Source organism: Panthera onca, chromosome C2, assembly GCF_046562875.1.
Source record: "Panthera onca isolate mPanOnc1 chromosome C2, mPanOnc1 haplotype 2, whole genome shotgun sequence".
Classification (NCBI taxonomy): Eukaryota; Metazoa; Chordata; class Mammalia; order Carnivora; family Felidae; genus Panthera; species Panthera onca.
The window spans coordinates 133,075,928-133,098,890 of NC_138347.1; the positions used below are offsets into that span (position 1 = coordinate 133,075,928).

General features: G+C 36.0%; 1 protein-coding gene across 10 annotated transcripts in view; it reads right to left on the minus strand.

The window, feature by feature from the left end:
• ANKRD28 (ankyrin repeat domain 28) overlaps positions 1-22,963 on the minus strand; it is a 198,187-nt gene that overhangs the window by 69,176 nt on the left and 106,048 nt on the right. For all 10 annotated transcript variants that reach the window (XR_013549862.2, XM_060638621.3, XM_060638618.3 and 7 more), the window contains one exon: positions 15,524-15,602. Coding sequence is in view for 9 of the 10 variants with exons in the window: in XM_060638621.3 (XP_060494604.1) it covers positions 15,524-15,602 (79 nt within the window). In the remaining variant the exon portion in view is untranslated. The remainder of the gene's footprint in view (positions 1-15,523; positions 15,603-22,963) is intronic.

Consider the following 22,963-nt stretch of genomic DNA (forward strand, 5'->3'; position numbering starts at 1 on the left):
ATAGAGGACTGGGGTAGAAAGGCAACTTCACTGTACCACATACCTTTAAATATATATTTAAAAATTTTAAAATAAAATTGAAATACGACTTACTAAAAAAAAAAAAAAAATGTACTGAAGAAGGAATAAAAGGAATGGCCATAAAAAATTCCAAGAATTTGGCTTCAAGTGCTTCAAATTGGAAAGTAACTAGGAAGAAAGTAAAGATAGTTTTGTCTTTCTTTGGAACAGTTATCACATACATAGTTGAAGGACGAAAATCCAATTTTCATGGCCATTTGTCAGCCCAAAGTAAAAGACTCTGCTGGTACCATTTTTCCACTTTAAGTTATGATAATTAAGTAGTCTTTCTTTCTCTTCACTTATTTTTTTTTAATGTTTTTTTTAATGTTTATTTAATGTTTCTCTTTGAGAGAGAGAAAGAGGGAGAGAGAGTAGGGGAGAGGCAGAGAGAGAGAGAGGGAGACACAGAATCTGAAGCAGGCTCTGAGTTGCCAGCACAGAGCCTGATGTGGAGTGTGAACCTACAAACTGTGAGATCATGACCTGAGCCAGTCTGACTCTTAACTGATTGAGCCACTCAGGTGCCCCATCTCTTCACTTTTAATAACAAATTTTATTGTTTTTATTATTTTTTAAATGTTTATTTTTGAGAGAGAGAACGTGAGCGGGGGAGAAGCATAGAGAGGGAGACACAGAATTGGAAGCAGGCTCCAGGCTCTGAGCTGTCAGCACAGATCCTGATGTGGGGCTCAAACTCATGAACTGTGAGATCATGACCTGAGAGGCAAATTCGGACACTTAATCGACTGAGCCACCCAGGTGCCCCATAATAACAAATTCAAAGTTAATTTATCAAAAAACATGAGTGACTGTAACAATCCACTGATAGTTTACTGAGGATACAAAATACTACTACTTGCTATTAATGTAACAGGCAACTTGATTAAAAAATCTGGCTTGTTCTTTGTAGATTCTAAAGATAGTTATCTGAAGGAAGAGGAGCACCATAGGATTTTAGACATCTGATCATATCTTTTTCAGAAGACACTCATCTTTTGTTTAAACCATGTGTTTCTTCTAATAGCATTAATCAAATGTTTTAATTCCCTGGAAATTAAAAGTCAAGTAGATGAGAAATGGTTGAACTACTTCTAAGGACACCAACAGAACAAATATCTCGCCTGCCCACATCCATTAATTAGTATGCGCTTTACATATTAACAGGCAAATACGGCATAGCAATGCACATTATAAGAGCAGCAGTGGGTATAAAATGAAAATGGAGTAAGAGCAACAAGCATGGCGGCACACTTCAGATGGCCAGGCTCCCAAAAATCATCTTATGAGAATTGTGAAGGTAACCAGACTTCTGTTCTACACAGAGGGCTCCAAAATTAACTATATATTCATAAACACAAACTACAAAGTCATTCCACTAATGGAAAATATATTTCTAGAGTAAAGTTTACTAGTCTAATAGCTGAAAACCAGTCACAATGGCTAACAATGAAGATGGAGACAGAGGAAAAAAGATCATATCAACTTAAAACATAAAACAGCCTTCAAAGAGAGAAAATCAAAATATAACAGCTCTAGTGACTACACCACATACTCTATACATGGCAGAGTACAATATTTGTGGTTTCTAAATCACCAAGAAAGAATTAATTCCTTTACTATTTCCTAATCATCAAAACAGAAGAGAATATATAACAGCAGCTCCATCCCTAGTGTTGAAGTTAGGTTACTGGGAGGCCCTCGGGTAAGAGGAAGAACTGCTGAGAAATTGAAGAAAATTAAGATAGGAATTTAAGAATGGTATTACTGACTGACTACTGCAAACCAACATTTACAGAAAATCTCTCAGTGCAAGAAGCACATTTCATTAAATCCAAGACAGTTATGTCCAATAGTATACCAAATACTTTCTTTACGAGACTCCCCCCGCCGCCACAAATCCACGTATAAGGGAAATCTATGAGCCTTCCCTTAAGATAATAAATAAGCGGCCAGCACATATGCCATGTCAAATATCTGAATTTGGATCCATCTTCCCAGAGTAGAAATGTGATTAGATTTCTGCAATATTAAAAGCAAAAAAGAAAACAAGCAAACAAAAAACTGCAAGGTAACCAAAACAGGTTGTATCCATTTGATACCAGAGTTAATGATTATATAGAAAAATTCAGATAACCAGCTTCTCTTTTCATTTCACACAGTCTTTTCATTTAATAATGCATATATATAAAAATGTACTCTGACAGTTTATAAAAGAAAAAAAATTAAGGTGAGATTTCCAAGATTAAGCAAATGCCTAGTTCATTTGAAGATAAACAGGAAAATAATTTTTTTAAAAATCTGATTTACTTACATCAGTCTATTCTGGGCTCTAGACAACAGTGTAGCTGAAGAGAGGTCTGCACTCATGAAGAGACAGTCAGGGGTTAGTGGAAGGAGCCGGGGAGCAGGAACTGTGATCTAATAATGGCTCTGTAACCAGCAGGCTGTGTGACCTGGGGCTGTTCCCCACAACCCAGACCTTCATGTTGTTAATCATAATCCCTGTCTCCTATGCCTTGCTGTGTACATGGAGGGTGGGGTAGAGGGCGAGGGAGGATGGGCCCCAGGTTGAAACAACAGAGGGAGCTCCTGTTTCCACAAAGTGGGTTCCACACGTCAGGAACTCAGATCAGGAGCATCCCACTTGACTCTAGGTCTCAACTCATCTGTTTTTTCCCCTCATCAGTCAACAAAATGTGCCAATTCTCTGAGCTTTGAAAACTCAGTTATTAGTAAAACAAGGGTTTTGCTAAGTGATCTGTATGATCCATTTCTAGTTACAACATCCTATTCTATTTTGAAACAGGTACCCAGAATGAATTATTTCATACTTATTAAAATACCTTGCCCTACCTTAACATTAGGTAGATGAGGTAGCATCTTCATAATCTATACCAGGGTGTCTTCAAATTACAGCCCACAGATTGCCAACCACCTACTGGGTAAATAAAGTTCTACTGCAATACAGCTACACCTATTACAATGTTAACTATGTGGCTTTCACATCAGAGGAGTAGAATTAAAAGTAGTTGCCAGGTGTCTGTCTGGCCCTTTACATAAAAAGTCTATTGACCTCTGAGCTAGGCTAAGTACTTGATAGTAGATATTATTAAAGTTATTTCTATCGTCAAGGTGTTTATAATCATTATAAGTACTCCCACTAATAATATTCTCAAGCTTTTCCTTACAGAGAATAATTCTCTTTGCTACTCCTAAGCTTCAGAGGAGACTGTCCAAATCCAGTGAGCTGGGCCAGGAGCCAAACACTTTCATTACTCTTTTCAAACTGGAAATAATGCTTTCCTTTGGCTGCCTACCATAAGCAGTGGTAAAAGCTTCAGATTCTGTTTTCAGGTTGGGAGTGGAATAAGCAAAAAACAATTACATTTCCACTTTTCCACCTGCAATGCTAAAAAACAAACAAACAAACAAACAAACAAAAAATCCAAAAGCTGCTGAACTGTATCATTTATGATGGTATTATGGACACCAGATACCGTGGTTAAACTGTGTCCCCTCCACCCTTCCCAAATTCATATGTTGAAGTCCTAAACCCAGCATCTCAGAATGAAAACTTATTTGAAAACAGGGTCTCTACAGAGATAAGTTAAAATGAGGTTATTAAGGTGGGCCCTAATCTAATATGACTGGTATCCTTTCAAGCAGAAGAAATGTGGACTCAGATATGTACAGACAGAAGACACAAAAAGAAATGGTCATCTACAAGCTATGGAGAGAGGCCTAGAACAGATCCTTCCCTCACAGCCGCATAATAAGTGATGCCACCAAAACCTTGATCTCAGACTTTTAACCTCTAGAATTATGAAAAAATAAATTTCTGCTGTTTAAGTCACTCAACTTGTGGTACTTTTTTATAGCAGCCCTAGCAAACTAATATACCAGCAATGAAGGTTTTCAAGGGCCACATACTTTATGTCTAATTCCTAATACCAAAAATGTAATATTCGTATTTCCTTATTAAGGACTATATTTTTATAACAGACTAACCAAATGAATTTTTGACTTACACAACACAGTCATTTACCAGTTAATCACACACTAGAAACAGTCTGAGGTACTGCCAAACCTATCATTTTAAATACAAGCATTAAATGAATAGCTGTCATAAAAATATATATAGTTTGTAGCCAAGAACATTTAGTCCTTAAAACAGAAGTTCTTCACTAAAAGTAATTATCTACACAAATTTTGCTAAGTCAGTGGGCAGAGTGGAGGGGGCAGAGTGAAGAGGGGAGCAAGACTACAGCAGAGTAACTTTTGGCCAGTTATTATATCTAAATACCTTAGTTTCCCTCTCTATAATAATAATACCTTCACAGAGTTAAGAGTGAAAAAGTAAATTTAGAATAGTACTTGAAAGGTAGTAAGAGCCCAAAGTTTCCTCTTACTATTTTACCTCAAAAAATAATAACTGTGAAGTTAATTCCACTAGACTCCAGTGTTACTATAGATTCTACAGAAGGATTTACTTGTTTGATTACACATAACACGTCAAGAATGATACCCCTGATCCAAAAATCTTGGAGGTGCATCATGTATAAATGTATGATTTCCAATGAATTTAGTTCTGGACTGCAGGTTAAAGAGAGTCTGTAGTTTTGCTCTTAACAAAAAACCTAACCAAAATATAAAAGAGAATATGAGGAAATAACATCCTTAATACAACGAGAAAACAGTTGCACCTGCAAACCAAACTATGAAAATTTCCACCAAATACAGTGAAATCTATACCAAAATGAGGGAGGATACCAAATGAAGCTTCTTTGGATTTGGGGAAGGCCACGGAGTCTTCTAAAAGAATGTGTTTGTGTGTATGTGCATCTGTCCTTTTTTCCCTGCTGTGTCCCAGAACCTCTTTCTAACAATCTTTTAGATGATCTACAGCAGTATGTGGGTAATTCACAGAACTCTAACTTCACAATACAGAAGAACAAAGTGGGGCAGTTCTAAAAGAGGGACCAACCAGGCATCTTTACTACTTTTGACCCAAATGAAGATGGAGGGTAAGAGCCAAACACCAGCAGATGACTACCTAAGGACCTGTGATCTAAGATGGTAATGACATGAAGTACGCAAAGAACTGAAGGAAGCTCCTCTGCTAGACTGAGAAAACCCATTTAGCGTGAGAGCTACTGGAACAGACAAACCTAACTGATGCTCACTTTTTGCCCCTGCCTACTCTATTTGTTAGCAAATAGCTGTTCCAGAGAGAAGAATATTCTTCAAAGATACGTAAAGATGCAGCATGGGACACTAGGGAAAATATATATGGGAGCAGAATAAACTGAGCAAACAGTCAATAGGTATATCTGAAAGAAATTATCCCAGGAAAGCAGAGGATGAATCTATAAACTACTCTATACACAACCTCAGAGAAAGTAAGCCCTGAAGAGAGACCTTAAAGAGTTCCAAGACAGAGGAAAAACAATGCAAAGGGATGAGAGCTGGCAGAGATAAGAAAGAAAGAAGGAAAATAAGACAATCATAGATAAAAGCCTAGAAATTACAGAAGGTAAAATAAACATGATTTAAAACACAGCCAGGAATCTGAACCACAGTCAAAAAACCTACATCAGACCAGGTCACTTCCCTCAAAAACTCTCCTTTGGCTTTCCACGTCACTTTAAGGGCCAAACCAAGTCTTTGCCAAAGCCTATAAGGCCACACATGATCTGGAACCTTGCTACCTCCTCCACTTCTTTTCCTGTTTTTTGCACTTGCCTCCAAACATGCCACCACCTCAGGGTGTCTGGTCTTGTTCTCTCCATTTCCTCTAAATATCTGCATGGTGTACAAGGTTTGCTTCCTCATCTCCTTCATTTATCTGCTCAAATGTCATATAACACTGAATCTTTTCCTAAGAACCTAATATAAAACAGGAACTGATCCCCACCCAATATACTATTGCTTTAATCTTCTCATAGCAATTATCACTTACAAGACAAGCTACAGGTATTAACTTCTGACTCCTCCATCAAAACAAACTCCATGAAGGCTGGGACTTCCATCTATTTTATTTACTGCTCTACCCACAGCACCTAGAATAGTGCTTGATACACAGACACGCTCATTAAATATTTGATGCATGAATGAAGGACAATAACCTAAAACTAAAAGGAAAAGATAAAATTACAATCAGAGAAAAAAGCTCATAGAAAAATATACAGTAGAAAAAATTTACTGACAGAAAAACACAGAAATAAAATATTCAAAGATTCAGTGGACAATAAACATGAAATAAAAATCTAAGTTTTAGGGGCATCTGAGTGGCTCCGTCGGTTAGTCTTGATTTTGGCTCAGGTCATGATCTCACGGTTCGTGAGTTTCAGCCCTGCATTGGGCTCTGCACTGACACTGCAGAGCCTGCTTGGGATTCTGTTTCCCTCTCTGCCCCCACCCCCCTGCTCACTCTCTTATCACTCTATCAAAATAAGTAAAAATAAACTTTAAAAAAAAATCTAAATTTCAGAGCTAGAAGTGCATACTGACATTTCCCAGCAAAAATAATCAACAGATTTAGCCTACGTAAGTTAGTACTGGATTTTAGGGATAAAGAATTGAATCCTACAGGCATCCAGGCAAAAGAGAAGTGACCATAATGGTGGAGGTGGTATTGGGGGCAGGGGGGGTGGGGGAGGGGGGGAGAGTGGGGAGATGGAAATGGCCAGTAGAGAAGAGCCTGATCCAAGACTTGCATTTAATGCTAGAAGATACTGAAGTAACATCTATAAAGTTGAGAGTAGAAAGCATGAATCAAGAATTTTATAAGTAGCCAATCTACCTTTCAGTTAAATAAAAAAGGCAACAGTCCCAAATAAATAAGAATGAGCTCTTACTGAAAATTAAAAAAAAAAAGAAATAACAACAACAACAAAAAAACACCCAGCCCCCAACAACTTGATGCTGTCTATACAACCAAGAGATACACAAAAATAAAAAAACCTGGGGCTAGAGAAGCAATGGATAAAGACTGGGGGTGTGTGTGAAAACAGTGGGAATTCTGATTACAAAATAGAACGTAAAGTCATAATTCTTGACAATGAAAACACAAGAGTGAAACAAATTAGAGAACACGGTTTCCTACTTCCCACCATAGGAAGTCAGAAGACAATCAAAATCCAAACACGAACATGGAAGGACAGGACTATAGGCTGATGTCAACCTTTTTATCTTCTTCATTTTTCATTTCAGAGAAATATGTAGCAACAAATAACCTTGTTATCAACACCAAAGTAGTTTTTATAATATAAAATTAATGCATTTACTTTATTGTGTTTTTACTGAAGCATATCATGACTTTGGTATAATGCAAGAGCTAAATGGGGACTGTTTCACATTAATTTTCTTAAGATTATTATTTTTTTAATTTAAATTCAATTTAGTTAACATACACTGTAGTCCTGGTTTCAGGTAGAACCCAGTGATTCATCTCTTACATATGATACCCAGTGCTCATCCCAAAAAGTACCTCTTTAATGCCCATCCCCCCACCATTATGACTATAAAATGTCACTAATTACTATTATTTTCCATTTTTTAATGTTTATTTGAGAGAGAGAGAGAGCGCGCGCACGCACACATGAGTGGGGGAGGGGGAGAGAGAGAGGGAGACACAGAATCCAAACCAGACTCCAGGCTCTGAGCTGTCAGCACATAGCCCGATGTGGGGCTTGAATTCAGACCCGAGATCATGACCGGAACCAAAGTCAGACACTTAACTGACTGAGCCACCCAGGCACCCCAAAATGTCACTAATTATTAACATGAAAGGCAGGAGCAATCTGCCCTGAACTTTCTATGTTAACAGTTTTCACTGCTAACATGGGCAGATTAGCCTACTTTTGTTGCCTACTTTCTCCTCTCCATGTATTCCATTCTCTTCTTTGTTTAGAGACTCGATCAGGTCAAACACCTAGTTTCAATTCTAATTCCTAAGTAAACTTATTAAAAGTTCATTCAATATGATTATAAAGTTGTTTGATGGACACAGAATTTGAAATCAAGGGTATGGAAATCAGAGTCTAACCTGGGCCTCAACAACCACAGCTTTCACACCAAATTTAAGTAGAACTCTTAAAGTACCACTACACAAACTTAAAGTCTACTTTTGCAGATTTAAAGTATACTATTTGGAGACTACTGTATTGAGTGATATTTATACTTTTCCTCACAGTTTTATTGCGATATAACTGACTTATTGACAACAAATTTGATATTAAAAAAAGATATAATTGACTTATATAAAATGTATTAGTTTAAAATATACATGATTTGAAACGTATATTGTGAAAAAATTACAGTAAGTTAACATCCATCACCTCAAATAGTTAAAAAAAAATTTTGTGACAACTTTGACGATCTACTCTCCTATAACTTTCAAATATACATTATTGTTTACTACAGTCAACATGCTATACATTACATCCCCAGGACTTACTTATAACTAGTAGTTCCTACCTTTTGACTGCCTATACTCATTTCCCCCCAACGCTGGCAACCAGCAATTTCTTCTGTTTCAATGAGTTCAGTTTTTTTCAGATTCCACATATAAGTGAGAATATGCATTACTTATCTTTCTCTAACTTATTTCATTTAGCATAATGTTCTCAAGGTCCATCCATCTTGTTGGATCATTGACCAGTTATCTTTTTTATGGCTGAACAATATTCCAGTGTACACATACACACGATTTCTTTATCCATCCATTGACAGACATGTAGGCTGTTTCCATGTCTTGCTTATTGAGAATAATGCTGCCATTAACACGCGAGTGCAGATATCTCTTCTAGATAGTGATTTCATTTCCTTTGGGTATACACTCAGAAGTGGAATTGTTGGATCCTATGGTAGGTAGTTCCATTCTTAATGTTTTGAGGAATCTTCATACTGTTTTCCACGGTAGCCCTACCAATTTACACTCCTACCAACAGTACACAAGGTTTTCCTTTTCTTTACATTCTTGCCAAAACTTTTCACCTCATCTTTTTCATAAAAACCATTCAAATGAGTGTGAGACGATATGTCATTGTGGTTTTGCTTTGCATTTCCCTGATGAATAGTGATGATGAGCATCTTTTCATGTATCTGTCAGCCATATGTAGGTCTCTTTTGGAAAAATGTCTTTCCAGTTCCTTTGCCCAAGATTTAATCAGATTGTTCTGCTATTGATTTGTGTGAATTTTCTATATTTTGGATATCAATCCCTTATGAGATACATAATTTTAAATATTTTCTCCCATTCTGTACATTGCCTTTTCATTTTGTTGGTTTCCTTTGCTGTACTGAATGAAACCTTTTAGTTCAATGTAGTCCCTGCTTGTTATTTCTGCTTTTGGTGTCAAATCCAAAAAAATCACTGCCAAGACTGAGGTCAAAGAGCTTACCCCCTACAATTTCTTCTAGGAATTTTATGGTTTCAAGTCTTTAATCCATTCTTAGTTGATTTTTGTATATGGTAGGAGACAGTGGTAAGGTTTCATTCTCTGCATGTGACTGTTCAGTGTTCCCAACACCATTTATTGAAAAAACTGCCCTTAACCCATTGCATAGTTTTGGCTTTGTCATAAATTATCATATACACATGGATTGAGTTCTGGGCTTTCTTTTTGCTCCACTGATCTGTGTGTCTATTTTTATGCCAATACCATACTAGTTTGGTTACTACAGCTTTGTATATAGTTTGAAATCAGAAAATGTGATGCCCTTAGCTTTGTTTTTCTTTTCCAAGATTGTTTGGGTTATTTGGGGTCTTTGTGGTTCCATACAAATTTCAGTACTGTTTTTCCTACTCCTGTTACAATGCCATTGGAATTTTGATAAAGACTGCATGCATTAAAGCTGTAGATTGCTTTGGGTAGTATACAGATTTAACAATATTAATTCTTGTAATTCATGAGCATGGAATATCTTTCCATTTATTTTTATCTTCTTCAATTTCTTTCATCAATGACTTATTTGTTTTCAGTATACAAATCTTTTACCTCCTTGATTAAATTTGTTCCTACCTATCTTACTCATTTTGATGCACTTTATATCTTTTTGATGGGACTGTTTTCTTTATTTCTCTTTCTGATAGTACATTATCAATCTATAGAAAGAAACACAATGATTTATGTATACTAATTTTGTATCCGGAAACTTTACTGAATTTATTAGTTCTAACAGTTTTTTGGTGAACTGTACAGTTTTCTATATATAATGTCATGTCATCTACAAATAGAGATAGTTTCACTTATTTCTTTTTAATTTGGATGTCTTTAATTTCTTTTTCTTGCCTATTTGCTCTGCCTGGGATTTCCAGGATTATGTTGAATCAAAGTGAAGAGAGTGGGTACCTTCATCTTGTTCCTGATTTTAGAGGAAAAATGTTCAGCTTTTCACTGTTGAGTATGATGGTAGCTGTGGGTTTGTCATATATGACCTTCATTAGATTGAACACTATGTTGAGTGTTTTTATCATGAATGGATGATGAATTCTGTCAAATGTTTTTACTGCACTGAGATGATCATGTAATTTTTATCCTTCATTTTGTTAATGTGGTGCTTCTCAATGATTTGCAGATGTTGAACCATTCTTACATTCCTGCAGTAAACCCCACTTGAAAATGGTGTATGATCCTTTTAATGTACTATTGAATTTGGTTTACTGATATTGTGTTGAGGATTTCTGCATCTGTGTTCATCAGGAATACTGGACTATAATTTTCATTTCTCGTAGTATCCTTGTCTGGTTTTGTTATCAGGACAATGCTTGCCTCATAAAAAAAGAAGTCTGGAAGTGTTCCTTCTTCTTCCTTAAAATTTGGTAGAATCTACCAGTGAAGCCATCTGTCTTGACTTTTCTTTGTTAGGAGGTTCTTGACTACAGACTCGATCTCCTTACTAGTAATTGGTCTGTTCAGATTTCCTATTTCTTCATGATGCAATCTTGGTAGGTTGTATGTTTGTACAAATTTATCCATTTTTTCTTGGTTGTCCAATTTGTTGGTATATAACTATTCATTGTCGCTTACGATCCTTCATATATACATATTTTTTAATGTTTATTTTTGAGAGACAGAGTGTGAGCAGGGGAGGGGCAGACAGAGAAGGAGACACAGAATTGTAAGCAGGCTCCAGGCTCCCAGCTGTCAGCACATAGCCTAATGCGGGGCTCAAACTCATGAACCCCAAGATCATGACCTGAGCCGAAGACGGATGTTTAACCGACTGAGTCACCCAGGTGCTCCTGATCCTTTTGTTTCTGTGGGATCCGTTGGCATGATTCCTCCTTCTGATCTTATTTAACTTGAGTAACTCTCCTTTCTTCTCAATAAGTCTCATTAACAGTTTGCCTATCTTTTGGGGGAAAAAAAAGTTCTTAATTTCATTAATTTTTCTATTGTTTTTAGATTTTCATTTATTTCTACTTTGATCTTTGTTATTTCCTTCCTTCTGGTAACTTTGGGCTTACTTTCTTCTTTCTCTTGTTCTTTGAGATGAAAAGCCAAGCTGTTTGAGTTCTTTCGCTTTTCTTAATGCAGGCAATTACTGCTATGAACTTTCCTCTTAGAATTGCTTTTGCTACACCTCGTAAGTTTTGGTATATTTTCATTTTCAATTGTCTCAAGATATTTTTTGCTCTTTTATTTCTTTTTTTCACCCATTGGTTGTTCAGTAACATGGCACACCCCTTCTGTATAGTTTTAAAATCCGCCCCCCCCACCTTTTTTTGATTCTAGAATTGAGTAAGAATACTGTGTACAGTCTATTTTGTTTCAACCTTTGTCTTTCTTGGTTGTGGAAATAAACTCTTATCTGTATTTCCCCAATAGACAAGTCACTCCTCCAGTTAATCATTTCAGAATGTGAGTGGATTACACAATGGGGAGAGGAGAATTTTTAGGAGATTGTATCTAAAAGTCACAAAAAAAGGTAATTCCTGATATCAGGAATTTATTTATTTATTTGGCAGGACCAAAATAAAGTTGAGGAAAGAAAGGAGTGCTTAAAAAATAATAACCCAGGGACTCCTGTGTGGCTCAGTCAGTTAAGTGTCCAACATGGTCTCAGCTCACTCAAGTCATGATCTCACAGTTTGTGACTTCGAGCCCGCATGAGGCTTCTGCACTGACAGTACAGAGCCTGCTTGGGATTTTTCTCTCTTTCCCTCCCACACTCTCTCTTTCACTCTCAAAATAAATAAATAAACTTAAAAAAATAATAGCCCAAATTATAATTATCTATGATGTACCAGGAACTTTTTCTAGATATCTTAATAACATCATCTCATTTGCTTCAAACCTATAAAATTTATATTAGAAATATAAATGATTTATATTTAAAATGTAAATTTTAAAATATATATAAAAATATTAAATCTGAAAATAAATATAAATTTATAAATTCCTTCAGAAGAGGAAGTTAAAGCTGAGAGATTAAACAACCTCCCAAAGTTCACAAAGGTGCTAAGAGGTAGGACTAAGATTTGCACCTAAATCTATCTGGCCACAGAATCTATGCTCTTTATACTATCTTCTATCTACTATCTACTATGCTTCTCCTGGCAACACAGAGCCTGGTTCATTTACTTTTTTTTCATTTGTAAGTAGAAAATGGAGGTTCTGGTTTAGTAGAAACTTAGCCTTGGATTTCATTGCAACTCATTTTATTCCAGATCCAAGTAAGTTTTTATTTATTTTTCTTAGAGCCTACGTGGTTGTCTGAAGAGAAACAAAGTCTAAGGAAGAGCTTGAGTTGCATCCATAAGAAACAAATCATTTGTCTTCTTTCCTTTTCTTTTCTTTTTTTTTTTTTAAATTTTGGTATTTATTTATTTTTAAAAAAAATTTTTTTTAACGTTTATTTATTTTTGAGACAGAGAGAGACAGAGCATGAACAGGGGAGGGGCAGGGAGAGAGGGAGACACAGAATCTGAAACAGGCTCCAGGCTCTGAGCTGTCGGCACAGAGCCCGATGCGGGGCTTGAACTCACGGACCGCGAGATCGTGACCTGAGCCGAAGTCGGACGCTTAACCGACTGAGCCACCCAGGCGCCCCTCTTCTTTCCTTTTCCACTTACCCTGCACCCCCACATTCCTACCTCATTCCCACCTCTCCCATTCTCACTTCCACGAAAGACCTTAGAAACTGAGACCAAAATGTGAAGAGCCTAAACTTATATTGCTATAACCACACATTCACTCAACAAGTATCCAAAACTATTGTAGGTATTGGGAATAAATATGTTAGAAAACAAAGCTGACTAAATCCATCCTTGCCCTGGAGTTTGCATTCTAGTAAGGAGAGAATGATTGGAAACAAGTAGCAAAATTTTAAAAGAATATCAGATAATAAGTACTAGGAAAAAAGATAACACAAAGGAGAGGGAAAGGATGGTGGCGGTGGTGGCAGTGATCAGGCGTCACTTCCCCGAGGGGGTAACATCTGAGCAAGGACATAAAAAAAGGTAAGATCACGTGGCTATTTGAGAAAAGACAGTTTGAGGTTAAAGAAGGAGCAGTTCAAAGACCCAGAATGGAAGGCCAGTGGCATTAGAGCAGAATGTGCAAAAGGGAGAGTAGTAGAAACTGAAGGCAAAGGAAATTTGGAGCCAGGAAATAATACAGTGAGAGGTTAAGGTAAAAATGTAATTTTTTATCCTGAGAACTATAAATACAACTATATGAACTATTACCCATGAAACTGATAAAACATAGTATTAAAAGTATTTTTCAAAGACAAGCTGAAATAGTTTTTAATAAATGTATGGTGGTTAATTTTATACATTATTTCTATTCATATTATTCAAAAGAAATTAAGCATCCTCTCAAATGTTTATTATTTTGAAGCTGATATCTGATATTATCATATCATAAGGTTCATCTGACTATATAATACAGAGACAAGGAAGTCAACCTTCTATAGGTAGCTAAAAATCCTTGGTGCATTCACTTTAAAAGCCAGGGATTAAGTCAAACTTTGAGCATTTGAAAAGTTTCTCCTAGGTTAAAAAATTAAAAATGGGAAAAAAGAACCCTCCATGTTAAGTCATAACATCTTTGCATTAAAATGTGAAGTAAATAAACAGAATTCTGTGTTAAAATTAGAAACCTAGCAGTATAGTTCTTATCCAAAGTCCTAGACATTAAATTAGCAGGAACTGTACTGTTTGTAGCATACCTATTTCTTAACAAAAAAAAGAAACTGTTTCTTGGAAAATGTTTGTAAAGAAAATTCCATATATAAATCTATATCCATCAATTCATATTATTATAGTAGAAACCTTAATTAAGAGGAAATATGATTTTTCTCTTGTACCTCCTCCGTTCTTATCTCTAGTAAATTTAAGCTAGAAACTAGGGAGCTAGCATTCACAGAGGAACAGACATCTTCAAGGAAGTTCATCTGTGATGAAGTTACTCATGAAGAAACTAATATAAGAATATCATCTGGGAAGCACTGAGTAATGTGTTTGTTGTACACCTGAAACTAATATAACATTGTAGGTTAATTATACTTCAATAAAAAAAGAATATTAGCTGGGTCAATATTTAATTATATTTAATTCTATATAAGCATACAATTTGTTATAAAACCCAGATTTTAAAACTTTCATAAACTTATAAAATGGCAAAAGTCTATTTAGGCTATTGAATTGGGATCTTCATTCAAAAATTCTCTCAGTGGTCTTACTCCCCAAAATTAAATGAATGATACTATTTCTCCAATTGCACTGTGTGTATATCGCAATTTGACAACACAAGCACAATTCAAGCACGTGCATCCTTTTCCAACAAATATAACTTATAATAACTTGGCTACAACAAAAATGTATCTGAACTCTGTTTGACGACAGACCGTCTGATCTGTACAATAAAGTACAAGTTCCTAAAATGTATTTTACCGGCCCTCAAAAAGAGTTAGATAGAAGCTACTTACAGATAGACACCTGGCTGCCATCACTTTCAAAATACATCAAATTACTACCACTTCTCAATATCTCCACTACAGCACTTGGTCTGAGCCACATCACCTTCCCCTTGAAGAACTGCAATTGTCTCCCAGTCACTCTACGGTGAATCAGGCCTACTATGAATAGTCGATGTACTGCCTGAGCTTATATACTGCTCATCTCACCCCATAATTCTCACCTACCTTTTTATTTTTCTATAGCAGTTATCATCTTCAAACATGCTATAACATTTATTTACTTGTATTTATAGCCTGTTTTTCCTTATTAGAGTATACACTCCAGAAGGGCAGTAATCTTTGTTTTGCTCTCTGATGTACTCTACGCACTACAGTAGGACCTAGCACGTGACAGAAGGTCAGCTGTAGAATGAACAAGCAAGTTTCAGCTTAGGAAACAAATATAAGGAAATAGTCAACTAGGTTTGATAAACATTAATTATGACAAAAATATGCATCATGTGCTCTTATTATATAGAGCTTTACATACCAGATAAAATAAGCAGTTCAATGATTTCTGCATCTCCAAGATAGGCAGCAGCATGAAGTGGAGTTCTCTTTTCATTGTCCTGTGAGAAGAAGGAAATGTGGAACTTAAGTTTTAACATAAACTTGATTTCAGTGTACTTTAAATGAAGAAGAACCATGAACTACCAACTTACAAGTTCCACAACCCTAGTCTAAGTCAGCAAGTCCCATTAACAAAATATTTCCTTGCTAGGAGAAGAAAGACCTGAAAAAATATTTTGGCCTTAAATATAAAGTACAGCAAAAATAAAACCTAAGGTGAACAGAGAAATAGCTTCTTAGGCTTTCTTTGACTAAAGATGCCTATATGCTGCTGATATACGAATGCAAATTTCTTTGACTTCATCCTATTCCTCCTCAATACATTTCCACAATTTTACATAGTTTGGAATTGTTAACCTAACTAAATAAAACAAACCCTAACAAACCAAAAGTTTTGCCTATCAAAATGTTTCCACAGGTACCCCAGAATATTTCTCTGGGGATTTGAAGCTATCCCTTAAAACAGTCGTAAGGTTTTTCTTAAAATTCCTGCCAATTTTGTTTGTGGCTCTAAAATATATTCCTATCTTTTTAAACATAAAAAAATATACAGTTTTCCATTTTGCACAGCAAAAAAAAAATAAAGCATCAACAAAACAAACAGGCAATCTACTGAATGGGAAATGATACTTGTAACTGATCTATCCTATAAGGGGTTAATATCCAAACTATCTCAAGAATCTGTATGACTCAACCAAAACAAACAAACAAACAAACAAACAATCCAATTAAAAAATAGGCAGAGGACCTGAATAGACATTTTTCCAAAGAAGACATGCAGATGCCCACCAGACACTTGGAAAGTTGTTCAACATCACTAACCATCAGGGAAATGTAAATTAAAACCACAATGAGATATCACCTGTCAGAATCACCAAAATCAAAAAGAGAAGAAATAACAAGTATTGGCAAGGATATGGAGAAAAGGCAACCCTTGTGCACTGATAGTGGGAATGCAAATTAATGCAGCCACTGTGGAAAACAGTAAGAAAGTTCCTCAAAAAATTAAAAATAGAATTACCATATGATCCAGTAATTCCACTACTGGATATTTACCTCCAAAAAAGAAAAACACTAATTCCAAAAAATATATGCATCCCTATGTTTACTGCAGCATTACATACAACCATGGAAGCAACACAAGTGTCTATCCATAGATACATGGATAAAGATGTGGCATATATACACAATGGACTACTACTCAGCCATAAAAAAAAAAAGAATAAAATCTTACCATTTGCAATAATGCTAAGTGAAGTAAGTCAGGCAAAGAAAGACAAATATCATATGAATTTATGTGGAATTTATGAAACTGAACAAATGAACCAAGAAAAAAAGAGACAAAAAAAAAAAAAAAAAAAAAACCCAACATACACACACTCTAACATACACACACTCTAAAATACAGAGAACAAACTGGTGGTTGCCAAAGGGGAGATGAGTTGGGGGATGGGTGGAACAGATAAAGGGGACTCAGAGTACACTTATCTTGATAAGCACTGAGAAATGTATAAAACTGCTGAACCATTACATTTTACACCTGAAACTAATGTAACAATGTATTTAATTATACTGTCATTAAAAAATACATAGTCTTCCAAATCTTCCTTCAAGAAGAGAAGCTACAACTAATGTAAGGCGTCATGTACCTCCCCTGCTCAAACACAAATGATCTCCAGTTTCAGAAGCAAGATTGTGGGGTAAAGTGACATTCAGGGATTTTTAATTCATGTTTACACCTCATCTAAAGTTACAAGGGTATTGCTGACTTGGTTGCATCTGAGAAAGCTATTTACATAGAGTTATTTTGAAATTTACACCCAAATTTTTGGATACAGCTTTGTGATAGACTGTTAGTTGTTTTCCATTATTTATTTTACCTTTTGTCCATACAAATAAAGTCGTAGCTGGTTATTTACCCATGCAGTAACAGAATATACTCCTAGTCTGCCTTTAGGTTTTGTTACTTAGTGTGAACCAGTGTGGTATGTAAGGTGGAAGTAAAGACACAACTTTCAGGTCATCTTTTTTTTTTTTTTTTTTAATTTTTTTTTCAACGTTTTTTATTTATTTTTGGGACAGAGAGAGACAGAGCATGAACGGGGGAGGGGCAGAGAGAGAGGGAGACACAGAATCGGAAACAGGCTCCAGGCTCCGAGCCATCAGCCCAGAGCCTGACGCGGGGCTCGAACTCACAGACCGCGAGATCGTGACCTGGCTGAAGTCGGACGCTTAACCGACTGCGCCACCCAGGCGCTCCAGGTCATCTTTAATTTAGCAGACAACCACCTTAGAGAAGGACTAATACTTTCCCACTTCCCACAGGCTGGAAGGCAGATGTGAAACTGAGCCAGCTTTGATTCTACAGAGGTTAGGCCAATATACTAGAAGACTATCAAGCAATTAGATGTTGAATGATCTTCTATAGAACAGAGTTGCTCTACAAACCTGGACCACTAACTCCTATACTATTAGGAGAAATAAATTTCCTATTTATTTATCTATTTATTTGAGAGAGCACATGCATGTGGGGGAGAGGGGCAGAGGGAGAAAGAGAATCTTAAGCAGGCTCCATGCTCAGCGCCAAGCCCAACGCAGGGCTTGATCCTACAAACGCCAGGATCATGACCTGAGCTGCAATCATGAATTGGGAGGTTCGACCAACTGAACCGCCCAGCTGCCCCAATAAATTTCTCACTTAAAGAGGTTTGGTGTCTCTTACCGTATTAGAATATGATAGCTTTCAAATTTTAAGAAAAAGAAAAAGTTTATTTCACGATGCAGTAATTTTCTAGTTTGGCAATACCCCAAATACTTTAAGAAAGAATAATTGGACAATTGAGAATAAATTAGGAAAAAAGTTGCTAGTCAAAAGAGAGATGAAAAAAATATTAATAGGCAGTCCAAAAAAGGTTTAACAGTAGCATATAAAAAGGTATTATAAAAATGTGTGTATTTATCACTTGCTCTTCATTGGCTTTTTCATATAACTTTAATACATTTGTGATACTGTTTTTTATCATTTAGGTATTAACAGATGTTTCAGTAACGGGAGGTTGGTACAGTGGCTATCAAAATTGTTTAGTGATAAGAGCTCATGTCTCTCTAACCACAATTAATTTCCACAAGATCATGTTTTTTATTCCAGTATATACCCCACCAAACAGAATTCTTTGCACAGAAATCACTGAATAGTTGTTGATAACCAACATTAGAGCCACTAAAATCTCAGACTTTATTCAAAGCTGAGTCCTAATTTAGTCATTTTAATAAAAGGATCCTTGGTTTAAGGCTTTTCAGTATTAATCATTAACACAGCAAACTTCCCTAGAGTGTTTAAATATGATCAGACTTACTCAAATTGAGAAACATATCTATTGCAAAGGATAAACCACACACACAGCACACACACAAAGTGAGTCATTTATGTGTGAGAGATGTCTGGAATTCTATGACTCAATGCATTGAATACTATTCATGTATTTTATGACTCATGAACATAGTTTTCCTCTCTACAAATCAAACTAAAGGAAAAAAGGAACACATTGGATAATTTTAAAAGAAATAAATCTACCTATATTTTACTTTACGATAGTTAAGTATTGATAATTACACAATATTTAAGATTTCCCTCTAGCAAAATTTACTAATATGAAAAAATGACTATCCCCTTGTACACACTAATTCTAGTTCAGGGAATTTTTAGATAAAGATATTCCTACGTATATGCAAACAAAATGATTAAGTATATTTATTGATTATTGTAGGAAGCAAAATGCTGGAAACAATTTAAATGCCCACCAACAGGCGAATGGCGATCTAAAACGAAATACAAGAAGCTCTTAACCAACCTTCATTTAACTGACTCACATGATTAATTGATACTCTGTTTTCCTGTGTAAAACTAATGAAGACTCTGGCACACGGTGTATTTTGACTATTAGGCTACCACTTTTATTCCCACCACTGGGTGTCTATTTATCAAGGATAAGATGTGTTTGTTACCACAAATGTTCGTCCAAATTGCAATCATAACTATGTAATTTAAGTATTATTTAAGCTGATAAAATAGGAGTGGGAAAAGCAAATTGTTTCTATGATCACTAGACTGAATATCACATAAAGACTCAATAAAGGTAAGCTATCAAAAAAAGTGCTACTGAACTGGGTGTGGCTGAGAAATGAATCACTAAGGCAAATAGTCAACAAATGGGCAGTTTTGCCCTAAGTTTGATTCTTTTTTTAATGTTTATTTATTTTGAGAAAAAGAGACAGAGAGAAAGAGAAAGAGAGAGAGAGAGAGAGAGAGAGAGAGAACAAGCAGGGGAGGAGTAGAGAGAGGGAGAGAGAGAATCCCAACCAGGTTCCATGCTGTCAGTGCGGAGCCTAACCTGGGGCTCAATCCCATAAAGAGTGAGACCATGACCTGAGTCAAAATCCAGAGTCAGAAGCTTAACTGACTGAGCCACCCAGGCTCCCTCTAAGTTTGATTCTTAAGTGTCTAAATTCTCACACCCAAAATGGGTTACAGATAAAGAAACCCAAAATGGGTTACAGATAATGCACTGGGGGCAGGGTCTATAGAAGGAAGATAACAATGAACAGCAGAATCCACATTGTCAACAAAAAAGCCTCGGCTCAATTAAAAAAAAAAAAAAAAAAAAAAAAAAGATGGCTGTCAAGTAAACATTATTACAATAAAAAGCTCAAAGATCACTTTTTATAGTTCCCTCTGTCAAACTTATTAACTACCAGTTATAAAAGCTATCAGATGAGAGAACTTCTAGTTGTACATTCATAAAGTGAAATACCATGTAAGGGTTCTACATCCAGTTTCATTGTGTAGGTTTTTTTCCCTCCACACATCTAAGCAAAGCCCCAATACACAATGGTGTTACCATTCAACTCAGACTAGGGGAGAGCATCAGATCCCATAGGCTAAAGGTTCAGTCTTACAAGACCTCCCCCTGCACTTGAAATGCCAATAGCAAGTCCAGGTTGTGTACCTGTACTTCTTCTAACCAAATGGCTATTAATCAAAGGTTCCCCTGACACCCTCCTTGCTACAGTGCTCACAGGGTTCAGTAAACCAGTTTTTCTCACTAGACTGCCAGTTCATTACAAGGACATTAGAGGGTACGAATCAACAGCCAGATGGAAAAGAAACATAGAGTGAGATGCTGAACAAAGAACTTTAATCCTGATAGTGTTTCAGGTCCAGCACAGTGGCAGGTGTAAGGGTTTCTGGTCAACCAACCTGGAAGTTCTCCAAACCCCCTCCTTTGGGACTTTTATGAAGGTTTCCTTAGTAGACATGACTGATTGCATCAACACCTGCTGGCAACTAAGCTTAATCCACTCCCCAGAGGCAGTGGTACTGGGGGAAAGGGGGACTGAGAGTCCCCACCCTCTAATCACAAGGTTGGCTCCACTGGCAAGGAGCCCTCATTCTAAGCTTTCCAAAAGTCACTTCATTTACATAAAAAAGACATCTTTCATTGCTCTCTCACAGGAAATTCCAAGGGTTTTTAGGAGCTCACTGCCAGAAATGGGAACAGAGACCAAATATATACTTTTTATTATAAATCCTAATATCACACCATGCCCCCAATTTAAAAAAACAAGCAGACCTCAATGTTCCTTATCAATGGAAAAGTCTTTAAAGCACAGTGTTAAATGAAAAAATGCAGGCTTAGAACAATTGTATGATAAAAGGTTCTACATCCACTTTGGCTTGATTATGCATAAAATATCTTTGGAAGGATACTCAAGAAACTAATAGAGTGATTACCTCTGGGTGAACGGGAACTGCCGGACTAGGGTTTAAAGTGTGAGAAAGAGTTTTCACTATTTGTAGCCTTTGGTATTGTTTGGAGTTATTACCATGTACATGTTTCAAAAAGTAAAAAAGGAAAAAATTAAAAATAACATTTATACCAACTGAAAAGCTATTTATTAAAAATCCTAAAAATATTTTAATATCCCAGGCATTTTCACAAGTACCAGGTACACATTACAAAAACAATGTTTCTCAGATATGAAGTCAGTTTTTTAAGAAACCACTGCATCTCAATGTAGTATTCTTAAAATAATCCCAACTAGAATTATTGAATATATACACTAGACTCAAACAACAAATATTAACTTTGATCACATAGATTTGATCATATATTCTGAAGTACACTTGTCTTACAGTTCTTATGTAACTACTCAGAAAAAATATTTTGTGCACATGATTAGGGCAACCAAAACTTAACTGCCCACACTCCCCAAATAAGAACAAACAAAAAATAGCTATAACTCTAACAAACGATAATCCTGAAAGAAGATGGCCTACAACAGATGGGTTAAGAAGATCAGGGATTGCTAACAATTTGGGGTTGGGCCAATATGCTGAGCTGGTACATACAAAAGAGAGATACGCAAGTGATCGGAACGTGAAGGAGTTCTTCACAGTGATGCAACAGTTCTGTATCTTAAACGTGTTGGTAGTTATACAAATCTACACATGTGACAAAATGTCATACGATTATTCATAAAGACGATGCCAAATAAATGAATGCAAAATAAATAAATGAATGCAAAAAAACTGGTGAAATCCAAGAGAAGTCTATTCTGTAATTAGTTGTATTGTACCAATATCAGTTTCCTGGTTTTAATAATGCACAGTATGATGTCACCACATTTGAAGAATCTGGTTGATGGAAAGAAAGGATCTCTCTGTACCACTTCTGCAATTTCTGATATATCTATAATTTCTTTAAAGTTTTAAAAAAGTATTCAGAAAAATCCTATTATATTTTGGTTTATATGTTGTGTTATAGTGAGCTCCAAAAGGAGTCTATAAAACATAGGCAAGCAAGATTGGACAACCTAGGGAATGAGGCTGTGAGAAAGAAGGGAATCCATGGTAGATCCCAAGCACAGGTCAGGAAAAGGATTGTATCTAAGGGGAAGTATCTTAAGTAAAATCTGGGAACTAAAACTGTACTTGTACATTCTCAATATTTTGTGTAGGAGCTTTTAATATAAAGCAGATTTCAGGATCAGGTTGGAATGAGAGGAAACATATAGAGTAGGAAAACCAAAAAGTGAAAAGTCAGAAATGCTAAAGTGAAAGTGAAACAGAACATTCGTACAAGAAATACTTAGAGACTGTGAGAATTTATCCACTTACATGGATTCAACCACGACTTTCATAGCAAGGACTCAATTCTGTAATTCTGCCCTTGTCCAGTAACTGAAAGTGTTTATATATATTAGCTATAACCTCTTAAGAATAGTAATCCTAAAAATCTCAACAATCAACACTTATCTAGTGCTTACTTTCTGCTAGGACTGCCCCAAGCACTTTACCCTG